This window comes from Balaenoptera borealis (assembly GCF_965194805.1).
Source record: "Balaenoptera borealis genome assembly, chromosome: 6".
Taxonomy (NCBI): domain Eukaryota; kingdom Metazoa; phylum Chordata; class Mammalia; order Artiodactyla; family Balaenopteridae; genus Balaenoptera; species Balaenoptera borealis.
In genome coordinates this window covers 32,850,351-32,871,162 of record NC_138863.1, presented here as the reverse complement: position 1 = coordinate 32,871,162, position 20,812 = coordinate 32,850,351, and the positions used below count along the sequence as shown (strand labels likewise).

General features: G+C 36.7%; 1 protein-coding gene across 5 annotated transcripts in view; it reads left to right on the top strand.

The window, feature by feature from the left end:
* Positions 1-20,812, top strand: part of FAM117B (family with sequence similarity 117 member B) — a 102,178-nt gene that overhangs the window by 69,081 nt on the left and 12,285 nt on the right. For all 5 annotated transcript variants that reach the window (XR_014246054.1, XM_082397071.1, XM_082397070.1 and 2 more), the window contains exons 3-5: positions 2,484-2,576; positions 3,698-3,811; positions 19,104-19,247. Coding sequence is in view for 4 of the 5 variants with exons in the window: in XM_082397071.1 (XP_082253197.1) it covers positions 2,484-2,576; positions 3,698-3,811; positions 19,104-19,247 (351 nt within the window). In the remaining variant the exon portion in view is untranslated. The remainder of the gene's footprint in view (positions 1-2,483; positions 2,577-3,697; positions 3,812-19,103; positions 19,248-20,812) is intronic.

The following is a 20,812-nucleotide window of genomic DNA, read 5'->3' as shown; positions in this document are numbered from 1 at the left end:
CTTATATATAAAGAGGTATTGTTTTGAATAGGCTATACATTCATTCATAAAAGTACAAAATTTGAGAGTTATCTTCTTCTCATGAGGCAGCCACTGATACCAGTTTCTTTTGTTACCATGTATATTCTTCCAGATGTACTTTACACATGTGTATATTCTTTATAGCACTCCTATATATAAAGGTAGTTGCTATACATACTGTACCGAGCCTTGAGTTTTTCTGTCTTTTTTTTAAATAGTATTTTAAAATTTTATTTATTTACATTTACACGTATTTTTGGCTGTGTTGGGTCTTCATTGCTGTGCGCAGGCTTTCTCTAGTTGTGACTAGCAGGGGCTACTCTTGGTTGGGGTGTGCAGGCTTCTCATTGCGGTGGCATCTCCTGTTGCAGAGCATGGGCTCTAGGTGCGTGGGCTTCAGTAGTTGTGGCACGCGGGCTCAGTAGTTGTGGCTCGTGGTCTCTAGAGCGCAGGCTCAGTAGTTGTGGCACACGGGCTTAGTTGCTCCGTGGCATGTGGGATCTTTCCAGACCAGGGCTCGAACCCATGTACCCTGCATTGGCAGGCGGATTCTTAACCACTGTGCCACCAGGGAAGTCCGAGCCTTTAGTTTTTCATTTAACAGTATCTCGTGGAGATTATTTTGTATTAGTACAGTGTAGATTTCCTTATCCATTTTTATAGCTGTGTATTATTCTGTTGTAAAGGTAAGCCATAATTTATTTGGCCAATCCTCTATTTACATTTTTCTAATCTTGTATAAAATCAGTGCTATAGGAAATAATATATGTCATTTTGTACATAAAGGTGTAAATTTGTACATCTGCAGTATAAATTACCAAAATATGGGTGGTTGTGTCAAACAGTATGTGCATTTGTAACTTTGACAGCAGTTGCCTTCCATAAAGGCTGTACTAATTTTACATTCCACCAACAATGGAGGAGGGTGTATGTGATCAAATTGCCCAGTCTCAGTGAAGTTTTAACTTGCATTTCTCTTACTATGGGGTGAGGTTGAGCGTACTTTCATATGCCAAGAATAATATTTTTTTCTGATACAGTGTTTTTAAGTTCTGGATTTTGTGTAACCACTAAGAATTTAACATTTTTTTTTAAATATTTTATTTATTTATTAATTTATTTATGGCTGTGTTGGGTCTTCGTTTCTGTGTGAGGGCTTTCTCCAGTTGCGGCAAGTGGGGACCATTCTTCATCGCGGTGCGCGGGCCTCTCACTATCGCGGCCTCTCTTGCTGCGGAGCACAGGCTCCAGACGCGCAGGCTCAGTAATTGTGGCTCACGGGCCTAGTTGCTCCGCGGCATGTGGGATCTTCCCAGACCAGGGCTCGAACTCGTGTCCCCTGCATTGGTAGGCAGATTCTCAACCAGTGCGCCACCAGGGAAGCCCAAGAATTTAACATTTTTGCGGCTGTACTCTGCAGATATTTAAAGCAAGAAAAGACAAAATTTAGAGGTTAAGATTATAAACTCTGGAGTCTTAGGTTTATATCTTTGGCTTTGCCACTTCCCAGCTGTGAGACCTTAGGCAACTAATCTAACCTCATTGTCACAACTTCCTTTTCTGCAGAACTTGTAGAACTTTTTGTATGTATTAAATCAGATAATACAGTGAAGACCTTTCACTGTACTTTCATAAAGCACAGTGCCTAGCACATAGTAAGATCACAGGAATGTTAGCTATTATTAGTATGCATTTGTTCAAAAAATACTATGCTTATAATTATATAACAATAATAACTAATTTTTATTAGAGAAATGAAAGAAATAGGCTAAAATATTGCAATTAAGTAACTGGTAGTAAAAATTATGGGTAATTTGTTGTTTAAAATATTTTCTAATATCTAATTTTTTCTGTAATAGTAATGTATTTTGTAATAGAAAAATATGGTATACCTTTTTTTTAGAAAGGGAAAATGTTCTCAGATTTATTGAGATATAACTGATATATAGCACTATATAAGTTTAAGGTATGCAGCATAATGACTTGACATACATATATTGCAAAATGATCACCACAGTAAGCTTAGTTAACATCTATCACCTCATAGAGTTACCAAAAAACTTTTTTTTTTTCCTTGTGATGAGAACTTTTAGGATCTACTCTCTTAGCTACTTTCAGATGTACGATAAAAGCAAGTGTTAACTGTAGCCACTGGGTTGTACATTACATCCCCAGTACTTATTTATCTTTCAATGGAAGTTTGTACCTTTTGACCACCTTCATCCTATTCCCCCTCTGCTGACCCCCAGCTCTGGTAACCACAAATCTGATTTCTTTTTCTATGAGTTTGTTTGTTTGTTTTTTTAGTTTCCACATGTGAGATCATATGGTATTTGTCTTTCTCTGACTTCATTTAACATAATACCCTCAGGGTCCATCTGTGTTGTCGCAAATGTGGCATTCATTATTGTTAAATGATTAATTGTTTTATTAAAACCTCTTCCTTCTTTTTCCCATTATAGACAGAGAGTGCATGGGCTGAAGAGTACTCTGAAAAAAAGAAAGGGTCTCACAAGCGTTCAGCGTCGTGGGGCAGCACAGATCAACTTAAGGAGGTCAGAGAAATGGTTCCAAGGAAGTGGGTGTGGAAATTTGATCGCTTCGTTGACTAGTTCCTTGAAGTTGTGAGCAGCAAAGATTTGTCAATTTCCATTGTTTTTTAATTTTTTGTTTTGTTTTGGTGGTTTTGTTTACTTGAGAAATAACAGAAAAACAGTTATTATGTTGAGTAAAGATTTGAATGGGGAAATGTACGCATAACTTACTTGATTATGTGTTTTTCTTTATTTTTAATGAGAGTCCATAGCTGTTAATATAAATATCAAATGTATAAGATTGCAGTGATACAACAAATTCACACTTACTATTTCTATATACAGTGGTAGTATTTCTGAATTTCAGTAACCCAGTATAACCAAGTTGATTATGGCCCTATGCTATGATTACCATTTTTTGTGCCTGTAATTAGGACATTTGCATTTTATACATAATGTAGCAATAAAACAGAAAAATTCAGTCAAAGTATAATATAGGATAGTGATTGAAATTGTATTTGTTATTTAAAGATTGTATCTGAATGCATTTCATGGCTTGAGTTGATTTTTTTTTTTTTTTTAACAGAGTTGATGTTTATTATGTTTATTCATAATTTGATTATGCTCAGTGGACAGCACATCTCCAGGAGCCTCCCAGAGCCTGGGGAGCTTGAGTTGATTTTTAAATAATACTGTTTACTTTTTGGAGCTGTTGAAGTTTAGGTGTTTGTTAAAGAAATCTAATTCTAAATAAAATGTGACTCGTAAGTGAAATGAGAGAATACTTATCATTATTTTTGAATTCTTTGTGAAAGCTATAATGTATAATATAATTTATTCTAAATGCTAAAAATTTCATTTGTTTAGTACTTGGGAAGCTTAAAGTCTCAGAATAGTGTTGGAACATAATTTTTTCTTTGAAAGAAAGATATACATTTATGCATATACAGATGTGTGTGTGTATATATATATGTGTATATATATATATAAATTTTTTTTACAATAAATCAGATTTTTGTGGGATGGTTTAAAAACTCAAGAGATTTATTAAGGCTGAATTTTACTGGTTCTTATTAAGCATGAGTATGTTTTATGTAATGTGGAAAACACTCTGACATACTTGTTATTTTTCCCTTTTTCAGATTGCAAAATTACGCCAGCAATTGCAGAGAAGTAAACACAGCAGTCGGCATCATCGAGATAAAGAAAGACAGTCTCCATTCCATGGCAACCATGCAGCTATTAACCAGTGTCAGGTAGGAGCACAGATACCATAAAATCCAGACAAGGGATTTGTTGTTTTCCTGGTGATATGTTATTTCATAGGTAACTGTTTAGGATAAACATGTCTAAAACATATTTGAAACAGTGATTAAATACTGAATCACAGCCTTCATTTAAAAAAAACAGAATGGGGCTTCCCTGGTGGCGCAGTGGTTGAGAATCTGCCTGCCAATGCAGGAGACATGGGTTCGCGCCCTGGTCTGGGAAGATCCCACATGCCGCGGAGCAACTAGGCCCGTGAGCCACAATTACTGAGCCTGCGCGTCTGGAGCCTGTGCTCCGCAACAAGAGAGGCCGCAATAATGAGAGGCCTGCGCACCGCGAAGAAGAGTGGCCCCCAGTTGCCGCAACTAGAGAAAGCCCTCGCACAGAAACGAAGACCCAACACAGCCATAAATAAATAAATAAATAAATAAACCCAAAGTTTAAAAAAAAAACAAAAAACCAAATTTACCTCTTTTAAAAAAAAACAAAACAGGGGCTTCCCTGGTGGCGCAGTGGTTGAGAGTCTGCCTGCCAATGCAGGGGACACAGGTTCGAGCCCTGGTCTGGGAGGATCTCACATGTCGCAGAGCAACTGGGCCCATGAGCCACAACTGCTGAGCCTGCGCATCTGGAGCTTGTGCTCCACAACAAGAGAGGCCGCGACACTGAGAGGCCCACGCACCGCGATGAGTGGCCTCCTCACGCCGCAAGTAGAAAAAGCCCTCGCGCTGAAATGAAGACCCAGTGCAGCCAAAAATAAATAAATAAATAAATTAATTAAAAGAAAAAAAAATTAAAAAAAAAACAAACAGAATGTTAAGTTGACAAAATGATATTTTCCTGTAGTGATCTGTGATATGACTTCTAGGCATTATAGCTAGTTACATATTTTGGTTTACTATATTTTCGTCTCTATCAGTTTAGTATGTTGGAGGCAGAATAATAGAGATAATCGTTGGCTGTGGAACCAGACCCTGGATAAGTAACCTGTTCTAAGTCTCAGTTTCCTCACGTGAAGATAGAGGATAATGATGATACCTGGAGCATAAAGTCTTTTAGTAGGGAAAATTTTAACTGCTTTGATTCTTTAATTGAACTCTATGAATTGCTCCTGATGGCTCACTCACAGAGCATTTCTCTTTAACTGAATTGAAATTAGATGGGGTCCCTTAGCAAGGAGAGAGCAAGAAATAGTTTGCCAGCCCCACTTACAGGTTGATAGCTTCTGATGATTGTCAAGTGTATGTGGATTGTTTTCAAGAGAAAGTATGGGTAGAGGTAAATATTTTTTTCAAATTAATTGTGTCTTAAAATGTTGATGCATGGGTCAAATTTGATTTCACAAATTTATAGTTTGATTGTAGTTTCCAATAGCTTTTTTCCATATATAAGGCATTTTTAGTTATAAAATATGAATATACATTAATGCATTTAAAAACCTAAACAAACTGCATTTATATTTGGAGAAATAGAAAATGCAAAATTGACAAAACAAGAAATGAAAAATTTGAATAGATTAATAATTGTCAAAGTTGGAATACTAATTATTCCGCTCACTCTCAAAGGCTACAGACCCACATGGTTTTACAGGTGAATTTGCCAACCTTCCACTTCCTCTAATTCATCCATAAATAATTTAGATGTGTTTCTAAGAGATAAGTCCAATTCTTATTTCCTATCCATATTTTTACTCCAAGTAGAATAGAGGTCAAGGTTGAGTTTTATTGAATTAAGTGATGGGTTTTAGCAGTTTATAACTTTCTGAAGTGATTTTTTTTTAAAAGTTGCATTAAAATTAGCAATTAGGGCTTCCCTGGTGGCACAGCGGTTGAGAATCTGCCTGCCAATGCAGGGGACACGGGTTCGAGCCCTGGTCTTGGGAAGATCCCACATGCCGCAGAGCAACTAGGCCCGTGAGCCACAACTACTGAGCCTGCGTGTCTGGAGCCTGTGCTCCGCAACAAGAGAGCCCGCGATAGTGAGAGGCCCGCGCACCGCGATGAAGAGTGGCCCCCGCTTGCCGCAACTAGAGAAAGCCCTCGCACAGAAACGAAGACCCAACACAGCCAAAAATTAAAAAAAAAAAAAAAAAAAAATAGCAATTAAAGCAATAAAATTATCCAAAATTTTCTTCTTTTTTTCCCTTGCAAGTTGAATTTGCTTCATAAAGATTATTGAAGTTTGCATGAACTTCATTTTTGTCTAATTCTAAAATGTCTCTGTGGAGAAGATGAGGACTAGAAAATATAGTAACTTGAAAAATAAATTCATGTGGCTTGACTTTTGTACACGTGACACAACAAACATTTTGACTACTTGACTTGCTTTAGTGTTAATAGCCAATCAGAGATCAGGCACGTATGCATCATGATAACTATGGTAGTAGTATTCATATTTAATTGAAACTTTGAGACTGTGAACATGAAAATATCATTCAGTAAGTCATGGGTGTGGCTTTGTTTAGTGGGTTCTCTCTCTAGTGGAGAAAGTACCAGTTTGAGATACGTGTGCTTTGAGGCCATTCCTCCATCCACGCAACATATATTAAATGTTGCCATATAACTCGTACTGTAGTACTCATTAGGGGATGCAGTGATAAATGAAATATTGGGGCTTTCCTCCCACCAAGTCTCAAATAGATGTAAGTAAACAGTTAATTTTTACACAGTGTATTGAGTGTGTTGATCAGGGAGTGTTCAGAGTGCTATAGAAGGGATATTTATCCTTGGACTGGCTATGAGCCATCTAGAAGGACTTCTAGAGAAAATGGTGTCTAAGTGGTCCCTGAAGATTAAGTAGAATTTAGCCAATTTTCTAGACGTATAAGAAATCATGGCTTCAGGTAGGGTTGGTAGTAAGAGATTAGGCTAGAGAGGTAAATAGTAGCCAGACCTGAAAGTCTTCATGTCTCAGTTGTTAAGAAATTTGGACTTTGTCCTAGAGACCAGAGAACTATTTTCTGCAATTCAGGGGGTTGATAGGTGATCAGATACACATTTTGTCATGATCATTGTGGGTTCAGAGTAGAGAATGAATTTGGAAGAGGACAAGATTAGAGGCAGGAAACCATTTGAGAATAGATTTATAATCCATATAAGAAATGATGGTGAACTAAAGTAAGGTAGAAGTTGTGGAGCTGGAGAGAGTGGACAAACCTGAGTGATATTTAGAAACTAATAATAATTGAAGTCTATTAAGTGCTTACAATATGGGACGCACTCTACTCAGCTTTTGTATATATTATTAGCATTTAATCCTCATCTTTGATTTGGAGATTGTTATTATCCCCAATTTACAGGCAAGGAATTAAGGCCCAGAGAGATCAAGTATCTTGTGCAAGGTCATATGAGCCAGAACTGGGATTCTAATCTAGGCATTTTGACTTCAGAGTCTGAGTTTTTAAACTTTGTTAGCTGATGGTTGATGAGATGGGAATGATGGAGACATAGGAGTAAAAGATAAGGCCAATTCTAGCCTTTAAAACATGATTTAAAAAATATATCTACCTTCCTCACATCATGTACAAAAGTAACTCAAAATGGTCAAAGACCTAAATATAAGAGCTAAAACTAAAAGCTCTTATATGAAAACATAAGCATAAATGTGACATAGGATTAGGCAGTGGTTTGTTAAATATGACACCAAAAGCACGAGGCACAATAGAAAAAGTGCATAAATTGGACTTTATCAAAATTAAAAACTTTTGTGCATCAAAGGACACCATCAAAAAAGTGAAAAGACATCCCACAAAATGGGCAAAAATATATATAAATCATATATCTGATAAAGCACTTGTATCTAAAATATATAAAGAACTCTTGCAACTCAATAATGAAAAGACAAACAGCCCAATTTAAAAATGGGCAAAGGATCTAAATAGAGAGTTCTCCAAGGAAGATGTACAGATAGCCAATAAGTATGTGAAAAAGATACTTAGCATTATTTGTCAGTAGGGAAATGCATACACATTCCAGTGAGATACTATTTCATACCCACTAGGACAGCTAAAACTAAAAAGACAGATAACAAGTGTTAGTAAGGACGTGGAGAAATTGGAACCCTTATATATTGCTGATAGGAATGTAAAATGGTGTAGCCATTTTGGAAAACATCCTGGCAGTTCCTCAAAAGGCTAAATAAACACAGAGTTACAGGGGGCTTCCCTGGTGGCACAGTGGTTAAGAATCTGCCTGCCAATGCAGGGGACACGGGTTCGATCCCTGGTCCGGGAAGATCCCACATGCTGCGGAGCAACTAAGCCCGTGCTCCACAACTACTGAGCCTGCGCTCTAGAGGCCGCGAGCCACAACTACTGAGGCTGAGTGCTACAACTACTGAAGCCCGTGCGCCTAGAGCCCGTGCTGCACACGAGAGAGGCCACTGCAGTGAGAGGCCCACGCATGGCAGTGAAGAGTAGCCCCCACTCGCCACAACCAGAGAAAGCCCGTGCAGCAATGAAGACCCAATGCAACCAAAAATAAATAAATAAATAAATAATAATTAAAAACAAACAAACATAGAGTTACTATATAACCCAGCACTTCCTCTCCAAGATATGTACCCAAGAGAATTGAAAACGTACGTTTACATAAAAACTTGGACACAAATGTTCATAGCAGCATGGCTCACAGTAGCCAAAATTTGGAAACAACCCAAATGTCCATCAACCAATGAATGGATAAATAAAATGCAGTATATCCATACAATGGAATATTATTCAGTCATAAAAAGGAATGGAGTACTGGTACATGCTACCATATGGGTGAACTTTGAAAACATTATGCTAAGTGAAAGAAGCCAGACACAAAAGAACACATATTATATGATTTCACTTACATGAAATGTCCAGAATAAGCAAACCCATAGAGCCAGGTTGTAGATTGGTGGTTGCCTAGAGCTGGGAAAGTTGGGGGGAAATAGAGAGTGACTGCTAATGGGTGAGGGACTTATTTTTGGTGATTCTAAGATCAATTGTGGTGATGGTTGTACAACTCTGTTCAATAACCATTCAGAAGCAAAAGTTGTACACTTTAAACGAGTAAGTTGTATGGTATTGTGAATTATTTTTCAATAAGCTGCTGCAAAAAAATCTACCAACCAACATAAAAAATAAATAGATAAAATACAAATATAATTGTCTGGAAATAATAGATTAGATGCTAGCAAAGAATCCAAAAGTAACCTGGGAGGTCATGTAGCTAGAGGATGAGCACAGGTGCCCTGAGATCAGACTGTTTAGTTTACAACTGAGCCCTGCTGCTTGTTGGCTGTATGAAGTTCCTCGGGTTCTCTGCGTTATAGTATTACCTGTTAGTGCGTTATACTGAGGCTTAAATGCGATAGAATGTTATAAAACAGTTAATGCAATTCTTGACCCATAATAACTGTTCAGTAGATCTTAGGTCGCTTCCAGTTGGATTTTTCACTAGGCTTCTCTGCCAATTTCATATTGAAGTTATTTTCTAAAGCTTTTATTATCATAAAAATATTTACATGCTTATTACAAAAATTTCAGAAACTAAAAAAGTCAAATAAAAAGATTATGTCTCAATCAAGCTGTAATTTTTTAAAAAATCAAATAGGAAAAAAATCATCCAGAGTCTCTCTTTAAAGACAGCTATTCCTTACGTTTTTTCTTGTTTTTCCTTTCTCATTCCTTGTTGAGATCCTACCATATGTTACACTTTATATATTAAAAAAAATTTACTTAATGTGGAAAAATGTTATTACAGATGCTTCAGGAACATTTTTAATGTTTCAGATTCTGTAGAGCATTTCCCTAATTTTGGCTATTTAGTTGGGTCCAGTTCCTGTGTGCTTAAAGCTTTTTATATATTTATACTTTCCTAGGGGTAGATTTTCCATTATTCTGTTGAGAAGTTTGAATATTTGGGGGGCTCTTTAACTTTTCTCTTCATAGACTTTCCAAGTTATTACAGTTTTTTGGTTTGGAGTTTTTTTTGTTTGGAGAAAATTATTCGGAAATTCCTTTAGTATCCCTTAATGATCAAGGACAATATTGCTCTGCTTATAGCTAGCTCATAGTCTATAACCACTGGTTAACAAAAGATCTTTTTCTTGGGCTTACAATGGATATTTGCAGTTAGAAAAGAATTCTCACATACCTTTTTGAGTGGTTCTTTCCCTGGAAATTTGGGGGGTGGGGAACTATTTGTTATGAAGAATAAATGCTGCCAAGTTTCTTAGGAGAGAGAATCTTTTCACACGTCAGTGGTTTCCAAAATTGACAGAGCCCTCGGATACTTACGGTACCGTATTTTTAAGGAGTATTTCAAGAAATATTCTCATTAGAATATGTAACTAATACATTTCAGGATTGTTTGATTGATGATTAGAGTCAGATATTAGTAACAGAGGAGCGGGAGATGCAGCATCTTCACAGTTGCATAAACTAATTTAGGAGTGAGAATTTAAAAATCATGCAGGTGTTTCTGGTTGTTATAGCCTCAAGCAAGAAAGCCCTCCCATAGGATTTTCTTATTTCTTCATCTGGGCTGGGACACTGTAGTTTTGTAGTAGCTTAGGAGGGTTTGAGAGCAAAGGGATAGTGAGGTAGAAAGGGATAAAAACCTATTTTCATCTGAAGAGTGAGAGGGGCGTTGCACTTTAAAGAGAAAATTGCTGCTCTGCAATAAAATCTTTGTATGCCAGTCCAGGACATGATTGCTGTTCTTGAAAGTTTTAAGATTTTGCTACTTAGAAATCAAGAGTAGGTGCTTCAGCTGTGACCTTTATTATAGAGTATAGTTGTAGCTTAGAAGAGCTAAGAGGGGGATATCAGATGAAAGGACAGTGATTGCTGGAGGACAGAAATAAAGTAATGCTGACAGGACAGGAGGAATCAAGGCCACATGGAGGCCCTCTACAAAAGCCCTTAAGATAGGAAAGCTTTTTTTCCAGTGCTTTCTAATTTTTTAAAAACCATTCTAAACATCAGTTTTGACCTCCCTGTTGTTATATTAGGGTTTCTGGCTCATATTTCTCTCATAGATCTCTGTTGAATTGCTGAACACACCTTTTCCATCCTACTTGCCTATCAAGGCACATTTTTCTTCCTTTGAAAATTTAACTGTATATTTCTTTTTCCTGCTCAGCTACTGCTTCAGTAGGTGTTCTTCCCATCTTTCCTGACTCTCTGTGTCATACCACAGTCTTATCCCCACACTTTGAAACAGATACGTAAGTTATAATGTAGATTAACCTCTAATGAAGATTCAGGATTAGCCAACCCTTCTCTTGGGGTTCTTTCTTTGTTGGTTACTTCTCAGCTTTGATGCAGAATTTGATCTTTAAGCTGTAATGTATATAGATATATGGAGAATGTAAATAGGAAAAAACCTTTAAAACAGTGATTCACCTAATTGAAATCTTAATTGAGTGGAAAACATTCTGATTTGAAGAGAAAGAATCAAAAATTGAGAAAATAGGGGGCTTCCCTGGTGGCGCAGTGGTTGAGAATCTGCCTGCCAATGCAGGGGACACGGGTTCGAGCCCTGGTCTGGGAGGATCCCACATGCCGCAGAGCAGCTAGGCCCGTGAGCCACAGTTACTGAGCCTGCGCGTCTGGAGCCTGTGCTCCCCAACAGGAGAGGCCGCGATAGTGAGAGGCCCGCGCACCGTGATGAAGAGTGGCGCCCGCTTGCCGCAACTGGAGAAAGCCCTCGCACAGAAACGAAGACCCAACGCAGCCATAAATAAATAAATAAATAAATAAGTAAGTAAATAAATAAATATATATATATATATATATATATAAAAATTGAGAAAATAGGAGATCCTTGTTGTTTCCAAAGAATAGATCTTAGGAGAGGTAGATTTTGCCTTAGTACATTGAAGGATTTTTAACCTTTCAGAGCTATCTAAGGATGACCTCTCAGTTAATATGATAACCCACTTATATTTGCATATACTGATTTATATTTAGAAATGTAGATTTTATTACAGAAAGCTGTGTGGATATGGGAAAAATAAATTATATACACACACACATAAAATTCCTTAAGAGCCCTTGAAATGGAGCATAAAAGTTAAAGTATAATCATTTTTGTTATTTTTAGATATTTTAGAATATAGTTTATGTAAGGAGTAAAATCACAGGCCTATTATTATCTTTTATTTCTGGAACAATAACAGTATGCTTAATGAAGAAAATTTTTCCCCCGGCAGCTTGGGTAGATTTTTTTTCTTCTAATCATATAGCTATTTGCTAGTTAAATGAATTACAGTTGAACCTTTTGCTTCATTTATCTAAAATGGTGTGTTGACCTTAGGGAAGTGGCCATTTTCTTTCTTTCTTTCTTTTCCTTCCTTTCTTTCTTTTGCCTTAAATAGATTAAACTGTTGATAAATGCTTGCTGCTATTTAGAATACATTTGAGAAAAACTTCTTACCAATTGAGTAGGTTATGACTTCTGGAAAGGCCTGGAAAGGCAGTAACAAGACGTACAGTTAGTTACTATACTGGTGGGTTCCTCTTATGTGCATTTCTCAACATGACACCCAGGAAACTTAAGCTTTCTGTTCTTAGCAAGCTTACTGACAGATCTTTATGATTCTAAAATCCAGGATGGTCAACATTTTGTGGAAAACCTGACAGGTCATCTTCCCCTTCTAGCCTTCTCCTTCCTCATTTCTATAACTTAACAGTTACAAACCAAGTGCAGCCTGAAAATGGCATCCAAAGCAAGCCATTATTTATGTTGTTTTGTGACATTTAGGAGAGAAAATTAAGTTTAGAATTGAGTACCTTTCACTCAGTATAAAAAAAAAAGGAAAAGTTCTATTTGTAGTTTATATACTAATAACTCCTGAGATCTTTCTTAGTCTGTACCAGTTCCCTGTCTCCTCATTGTTTCCTGACACAGGAAGAGTCCAGGCACAGGAAGGATGACTGCCTGACAAAAATGTTCTAATGTGCCCTCCACTGCAGATTAGTGAGCTGTGGGTTTCTTTTAACCCCTAGGTGCTTTAGTCTGAATCAGTTTCCTGTCACCTCACTATTTTCTATTTTCTATTGCCACTACTTTAAGAAAGGTTTCTTTCCCTCCTTGACCCATCATGAACCAAAACATATTCTTAGCTCTACTCTCCCACTCTTATCCCTGTAGCAAGTACATATCTAATTGGAGAGGGGTTTGTTTTTTTTTTTAAGCCTTTTGTTAGATTATACTTTGGGATTTTACTTCTGTTGCTAAGGAAACAAGAGGGTAAGAATAGGTTAAAAAAAATTTTTTTTTCCTTCAAGGTGTTAGTGACAGGTCTTAGTGATATAAAAGACCGATGAGAAATAACCAGTTTCAATGACTCTCTTAGGCATTATTTCACTGAAGTTAAAAGTAGGAAAGTGAAGACCTTGGAATGAGAGTAGGGCAGAGGGTGGAGAATGCAAGTTATTACAAGAATGGAACGGAGTAGTGGCCTTTGCTGTTTGCCTTCCTCTTCCTGTCCTGTCCTTATCACAGTTCTGTCACAGGGTGAACCAGTGCTGGATTGCTGATGAGGCTTTCGGGAAGCAAGGGAAGTTACTGGCTTTGTAGCACTAAGATGGAAGGATTGAAGAATAGGGTGTCTGAAAGGCAGCTGACAGGACTGGTCAGTACTCAGTTGACCTCACCTAAAAGGGACATACCTAACTTCTGAGGGGTCCCTAAGTCATTCGTGGACTGCTTTTTAAAAGATATTCTTCCCACCTTTCATCCATTTCAGCATATAGCTCTCTCTAGGCAAAGACCTAAGGAGACAATATTAGACAGAAAGAACATGATCCAGAATGATTCTGTTAGCTAGTAACTTTTCCTTTTGTTTGTCAATGATCATGTAGTAAAATTGACTTTTTTGGGGGGTTGGCATACAGCTACATGAATTTTAATACATGTATAGATTCGTGTAACCATCCACCACAGTCAGGATGCTGTGACACAGGATATTGTGTGAGAATAATTCCATCACCACCACTCCCCCCAAATTTCCTCATGCTATCCCTTTATACACACACACCCCTCCTTAACCTCTGTAATCACTGATTTGTTCTCCATCACTCTAGTGTTAAATCTTTTTGAGAATGTCCTATGAATGGAATCGTACAGTATGTAATCTTTTGAGACTGTCTTCTTTTACTCAGCAATAGTGCCTTTGTGATTTATCCAAGTTGTGTATATCAATAGTTTGTTCCCTTTTATTGCTGAGGAGTTTTTGGAGATTATGAAGAGAATTGCTATAATCATTCCCTTGCAGAATTTTGCATAAACATAAATTTTCATTTTTCTAGGGAAAATGCTCAGGAATGGGATTGCTTGTTCATATAGTAATTGTATCTTGAACTTAATAGAAACTGTAAAACTTTTCCAGAATGGTTGTACCATTGTGCATTCCCAGCAGCAGTGTATGAGAATCTCATTTGCTCTGCTTTCTCATCAGCACTTGGTATTGTCAGTATTTTTTATTTTAGCCATTCAGATAGATGTGTAGTGACATTGCATCTTGATATTAATTTGCATTACCCTAGTGAACATCTTTTCATATGGTTATTTGCCATCTGTATATCATGTTTGGTGAAGTGTATGTTCAAATATTTTGCCCATTTCTAAATCAGGCTGCTTGTTTTCTTATTACTGAGTTTTGAGAGATCTTTATATATTCTGAATACAAGTCCTTTGTTGACTATGTGAGTTACAAATATTTTTTCCCAGTCTGAATTAGTATTTCATTCTTTTGACAGTGTCGTTCATAGGGCAAAAGTTTTTTTAAAAAACAATTTTGAAGAAATCGTGTATCATTCTTTTCCTTTTTCCCCAGCTTTATAGAAATATAATTGACATATAACATTGTGTATTTAAGATATACAATGTGACGACTTGGTATATGTATATATTGTGAAATTATTACCACAGTAAGATTAGTTAAGACACCCATCACCTCATGTAGTTACCTGTTTTTTCTTTTCTGGTGAGAACTTTTAAGATCTACTCTCTTAGCAACTTCCAAGTATATAAAACTGTGTTGTTAACTATAGTCACCACGTTGTACATTAGATCCCCAGAACATATTCATCTTGTAATTGGAAGTTTGTATTCTTAACTGTCTTTACCCATTTCCTCCACCCATCTGCCCCTGGCAACCACCAGTCTACTTCTGTTTCTATGAGTTTGGTTTATTTTTATTTTTATTTAAAATTTTTTTTAATTTATTTTTTGAGTTTGTGGGGTTTTTTTTAGATTCCTCATATAAGTGAGAACATACAGTATTTGTCTGTCTGACTTATTTCACTTAGCATAATGCTCTCAAGGTCCATCCATGTTGTCGCAAATGGCAGGATTTCTTTTATGGCTGAATAATATTTCATCGTTTATGTGTGTACCACATTTCCATTCATTCATCAACAGACACATAGGTTGTTTCCATGTCATAGTTATTGTAAATATTATAAATGCGGTAATGAATGTGGAGGTGCAGATATTGTAAGGAGTAAAAATATTTTGTTGTTCAGTTTGGCAATATGAATCAAAATCCTGAAAATCTTTCTTGCATTTTGAGCCATTAGTCCTTCCAGGATTGTATACTAAGGAAGTATTTACATATGTGTGCAAATACTCATCTAAGAGGATGTTTATGGCAGCATTTTTTTTTCTTTTATTTTTGGCTGGGCTGCGTGGCTTGCGAAATCTTAGTTCCCTGACCAGGGATTGAACCCAAGCCGTCGGCAGTGAAAGCGCAGAGTCCTAACCACTGGACCGCCAGGGAATTGCCAGTATTTTTTTTTGAATAGTGAAAAATTGGAAACTCTTTGGCCAATAACAGGACACTGACTTCTTCATACACTTATACAATGAAATACTATGCAGCTATAAAAATGATTTGGTAAATAAGAGTTTTAAAGCATAGAAAGAAATAGGAATTAGGGAATTAGGAAGTAAAATTAGGGAAATAGGAAGTAAAAAAATAAGTTACAAAGCACAAGTTACAATCTATTTCTGGTTAAAAGTGTCTATGCACAGAAGAAAAGGGCTAGATAGAAGGATATTTATCAAATTAGTAACAATCCCATTTATTTTTCTTTCTTCAGTGAATACTTATTACTTTTGCCATAAAGAAAACAATGCCAGTTAAAAATAGTGTCTCAGAGTAAAGTTTTTATGGCCATATTCAAGTTCTCTCAAGCTACTGTATCTCAGGATTATGTTTAAGTAGTCTCTTTAGACTGTTGAAAACTAAAAATGAAGGATAAAACTAAGAGTGAGTGTATCAGTCAGCTTGGGCTACCATAGTGAAATACCATAAGCTCAAGTGGCTTAAACAACACAAATTAATTTTCTCATGGCTCTGGAGACTGGATGTCCAAGATCAAGGTGCCAGCAGGGTTAGTGTCTGGTGTGAGATGTCCCCTTGGGCTGCAGATGGCTGCCCTCTCATGTGCTCAGATGGCCTTTCCTTGGTGCGTGTGTGTGGAGGGGGAGAGGAAGGAGAGCACAAGTGAGTGAGCTCTCCTGTGTCTTTTCTTACAAGGACACCAATTCTGTTGGATCAGGGCCCCATTCTTATGACCTCATTTAACCTTAATTACTTCCTTACAGCCCCCATCTCCAAATATAGCCACACTGGGGGTTAGGGCTTTAATATGTGAATTTTAGGGGGGTGTACAGATATTCAATTCATAACACCAGCCTTGTCGAATAAGCATCACGTCTGTTCTAGATTCTGTTAGGCAGTGGCAATAAGGAGATGAGTTAAGACATAGTTTCTCCTCTCAGGTTGGTTGTAGAAAAATAATCTAAAAGAAAAATATATCACCTGCGATTCCTCTACCCAAGTATAGCTTTTTACTCTAGACATTTTGGAAGAATAGTCTTTTTTTGTGTGTGAAATATAAATGTGTGTGTGTGTTGCATATGTATATATTGGCTTTTGGTCAGATAAACTTTCAGAGATAAAGGAATAGTGTTCTTTAACTCCACTTTTGTGAAATATTTGGGATAGATGAGACTTAGTTCCAATAGGTAGAACAGAAAATGTTGAGAAATTAGTTGCTTTTTTTCCCCTGAACATAGTATTTGTGTTTTGGTTTTTTTAAAATTTTTATTGGAGTATAGTTGATTTACACTGTTGTGTTAGTTTCAGGTGTACAGCAAAGTGAATCAGTTATATGTATACATATATCCACTCTTTTTTTTTCAGATTCTTTTCCCATATAGGCAGTATTTATGTTTTTACTTGAAGAAAGAGGGAATCAAAACAAATATGAGAGCTAAACCTTTGAAGACCTATATGAATAGTTTTAATCAAGCTTTACTCCCATGATTTTCTGTTTGTAAATTTGCAAAATAATTCTCCCATTCACCTTTTAAAAATCTCGTTGTTCTTATAGGCCACTCTTTGTTACTTGGAATTTACAGTTTAGCTGACGCGAGGTTATGTGAAATTTAAATTTTGTTAAGTATAGAGTGTCATTGAGTTCAGGTTTTATTTTCCAACCAGTACTTGACCTGTGATGCTGTTGTGCTTTAGCCACCTGCCAAGTTGGGTGGAGGGTTGTTATCACTTATGGAATCTGAAGGGGTCTAACCAGGACAAGTTTTCAGAGAAAAGGAAGTAGACCAAGAGAATAGACATATTGACATGGCAAAGATTTCCTCAGCAAACAATTTTGGAAATGGTATATCAGTGCCCCAAAGATCTACCATGTAGAGAATGACTCAAAGATGTGGACTTGAAAAAAATTTAATTATATAAATTTTCTCTATAAAACACCTATAGAATATCTAAACTTAAGATTTTTCATATTCCTTCCTTTGATAGTGGATATTGAGACTAGAAGATGGGACAGAAAGAAGAGATGGAAGTGAAAAGGAAATAAGTAATATGAGAAGCTTGAGGGTGTGGGGAGAAGACTGGGGAACAGAAGGATTGAAAAGCAGGAAAGTTAGAAGATTCCATATGTAGAAGAAAATAGTACTTGAAAAAATTTGTGAAAAGACAATAATAAAATAGGGAAAACACAAATACATAATAGGGAAAACACAAAATAAAAATTGTAGCTGTTGTTTACTGAGGATCTATCCGTTCTGGGCCAGGCACTGCACCCCTGTCCTCTCGTTTCGTTCTCAAAACCACTCTCTGAGGTGGAGTGCTGTGTTCTCATATTACACGTGAGGAAGGTGAGACTCGGGGCCCAACATAACTAAGCAATGAAGAAGTGCTGCCTCAGCACTCCATGTTGAAGCTTTCCCTTTGATTTCCCTTTGACTTTTTTTCTCACAAATGTCTTGCTTTGGTTTCCCAGGATTGTGTTGTGCTTTTTTTTCTCTCTCTCTCTCTTTTTTTTTTGAATTACAAAGGTGTGCAGGAATAAAAAAGGAGAAATATAGGTTTAACATTAAGTTCTGTGTCAGACAACAAGGTTATCAAATGAAACTAGTGGTAACTGATTAGAGGCCCTGTTACTACCTTTGTTTCCTTGCCTCCACTTTTCTCTTAGAGAGGTTTTCCAAAGAAACCTCCCTAAATGAAGGATGGAATAATCACATTTCTTTACCAGACAGCAGCACAATACAAGATGATCTTCTGGCACACTGTTGCTATGAACTTTGGCAGATACCTCGCAATTCTTGTTTCATATTTTATTTTGAGTGTTTGTCAGGAAACCAAGTGACATCCTGTAATATAATCAGATATTTCTTTTCAAAAGTAATACTGTGCCAGTGGGAAATTTTTAAAAAAAAAATTAGAGATAGGCTTTGGAACAAAACATATTAAAATCATTACAATGACGATAAAAATAAATTTCACAGGGAAGTTATTCTGTAATCTTGCTTATGTATGGACTTTGGAAGTAATTTTATTTTTCCACCAAAATTTTTTTTTTTTTTTTGATAAATTACTTTTGTCGTTTATTTCCTGGAATATAGATAATTATGGCACTAGAGGACTTTAAAGTTATGTTCTGAAACCTGAACTCTGTTATAAAAGAATATCTGAGGTTAACATTCTTTTAGTATTTTCCTTTATCTCTATTCCCTTTATAGTCTCTCATAGGTGTGAATAAACTTCTGAAATTCTCCCTTGATTGTCTGGGCTTTTGGCTTTAAATTATATTTCATGTATACCAAGGAGCAGATTTGGTTATTCACAGTTTTTGTGAGGCCTATAAATTTTATTTTGATTTATTTTAGAGTTAACCATGTCAAATGGAAGTATGCTTCCATCTAGATAACTTAAAGGTAGTATTAAGTGTATCTTCTCCCCCCTCCACCACTTTTTCTTAAGGCTCCTGTTCCAAAGAGTGCACTTATTCCAGTAATTCCCATCACCAAATCAACAGGCTCCCGGTTCCGGAATAGTGTGGAAGGATTGAATCAGGAGATTGAAATAATAATTAAAGAGACTGGGGAAAAGGAAGAACAACTTATAGTAAGTACTCTTGTATCTTAAAATCATTCTTATACATTAACTTTTCTAATTATTAAGAAAATTCACAGTTTTGGTTTCCATATTTACATGGGTTTCTTTCTTGTTGAGAATGAAAATTTTCTCTTTTGAAAAACTTTGACCTTTGCAAGTGAATGAGAAGTTTTCATTTCTTTGCATCTCATAGAGACAACTGATGTGACTTAAATTTGGATCCTTGAACAGAAGCTATTTTTTGTTTTTCTGTATTTAAAAACCCCTAGACAGGTGATATGCTTCTTATTGGCTATAACTCTATTTAACAGAAGTTTAGCTTATGAGTTTGTTGGGGAGGGAGGGATATGACATGGAATACTTTCTAAAGTATGAATCTACCTCTTGCTTATGTTAGTTACTGTTTGGTTGACTATATCATCGAAGCACAGTTCTGCTTACCTATAATACACATAAGAATGTGTATTCTATTAACTATGACACGCATAAGAGTGGTTCATATATAAGACAGTGATAAAATTTCCTGTTTATATTTAAAACCATGTCACAATATATTTAAGCTTTCATTCTTCAGTGAAAGAGGAATTGGGGAGTTTAAAGTAGTGTTTTATTGACGCCTAAGATTCTCTCCCTTAAGATTACAGGTTGGTTTAGCTTAGAGAAAACGCAACTGCCCACACCCTCTCCTCCTTCCCTCCTCCTCTGCATGATGGGGAAACTTTCTTGTTGCAATAAAGGTAAATGTACCAAAGATATACAGGGAGCTGGTTTCCCTGTGGAGTGAGTCACACAAGCTTCCCTCTGAGTGTTCTCCTTGATTTCCCTATATAATTAGCACTGCTGTGATTAAGCTTTCTCTCACTTAGGAAGGTTTCTTTGAAAACCCTGTTCTTGGAGGGAAGTGGGCAGGGGGAGAAAGTAGCAGGGCCTGTCATCAAGTATGACTAGTTTACACAGTGGATAACCTTTTCTTCTAATGTGGAACCTAGAGTTGCACCTAGATTTCTCCTCTTTTATAATGGCCTGTTTTTACAATTTTAAAAATAATAGCACATGATAAGTAATTCAGTGCAGTTCATCCTTCAGCAAGCACTGACCACTCATGTGCCAGACCCTGGGAATACAGAGGCTCTGTTCTGCCGCTCTGTGTCCAGGGGGAGACAGATGAGACAGGGGTGTCCCCACGGAGCAACACAGAGGCTTCTTTCTCGCGAGGCCTGATAAGGAGAGGGTTTCTGACTTTTGAGTTTTCTGGAACAACAGGGGAAGGGTGACGTTAGGTGCATTTCAAAATCAATGCCAGGGACTTCCCTGGCGGTCTTAGTGGTTAAGACTCCGTGCTTCCACTGCAGGGGGCACAGGTTCAATCCCTGGTCAGGGAAGTAAGATCCCACAGGCCATGCGGCATGGCCAAAAAATTAAAAAAAAAAAAAAAAAAAAAAAAAAAAAAAAAATCCAAAAAGTTCCAAAATCCAAAACTTGAATTTGCCACACACCAGCAGCTATTTTACATAGCATTTGCATTGTATTAGGGTATATAAGAAATCTAGAGATGATTTAAAGGATACAGGAGG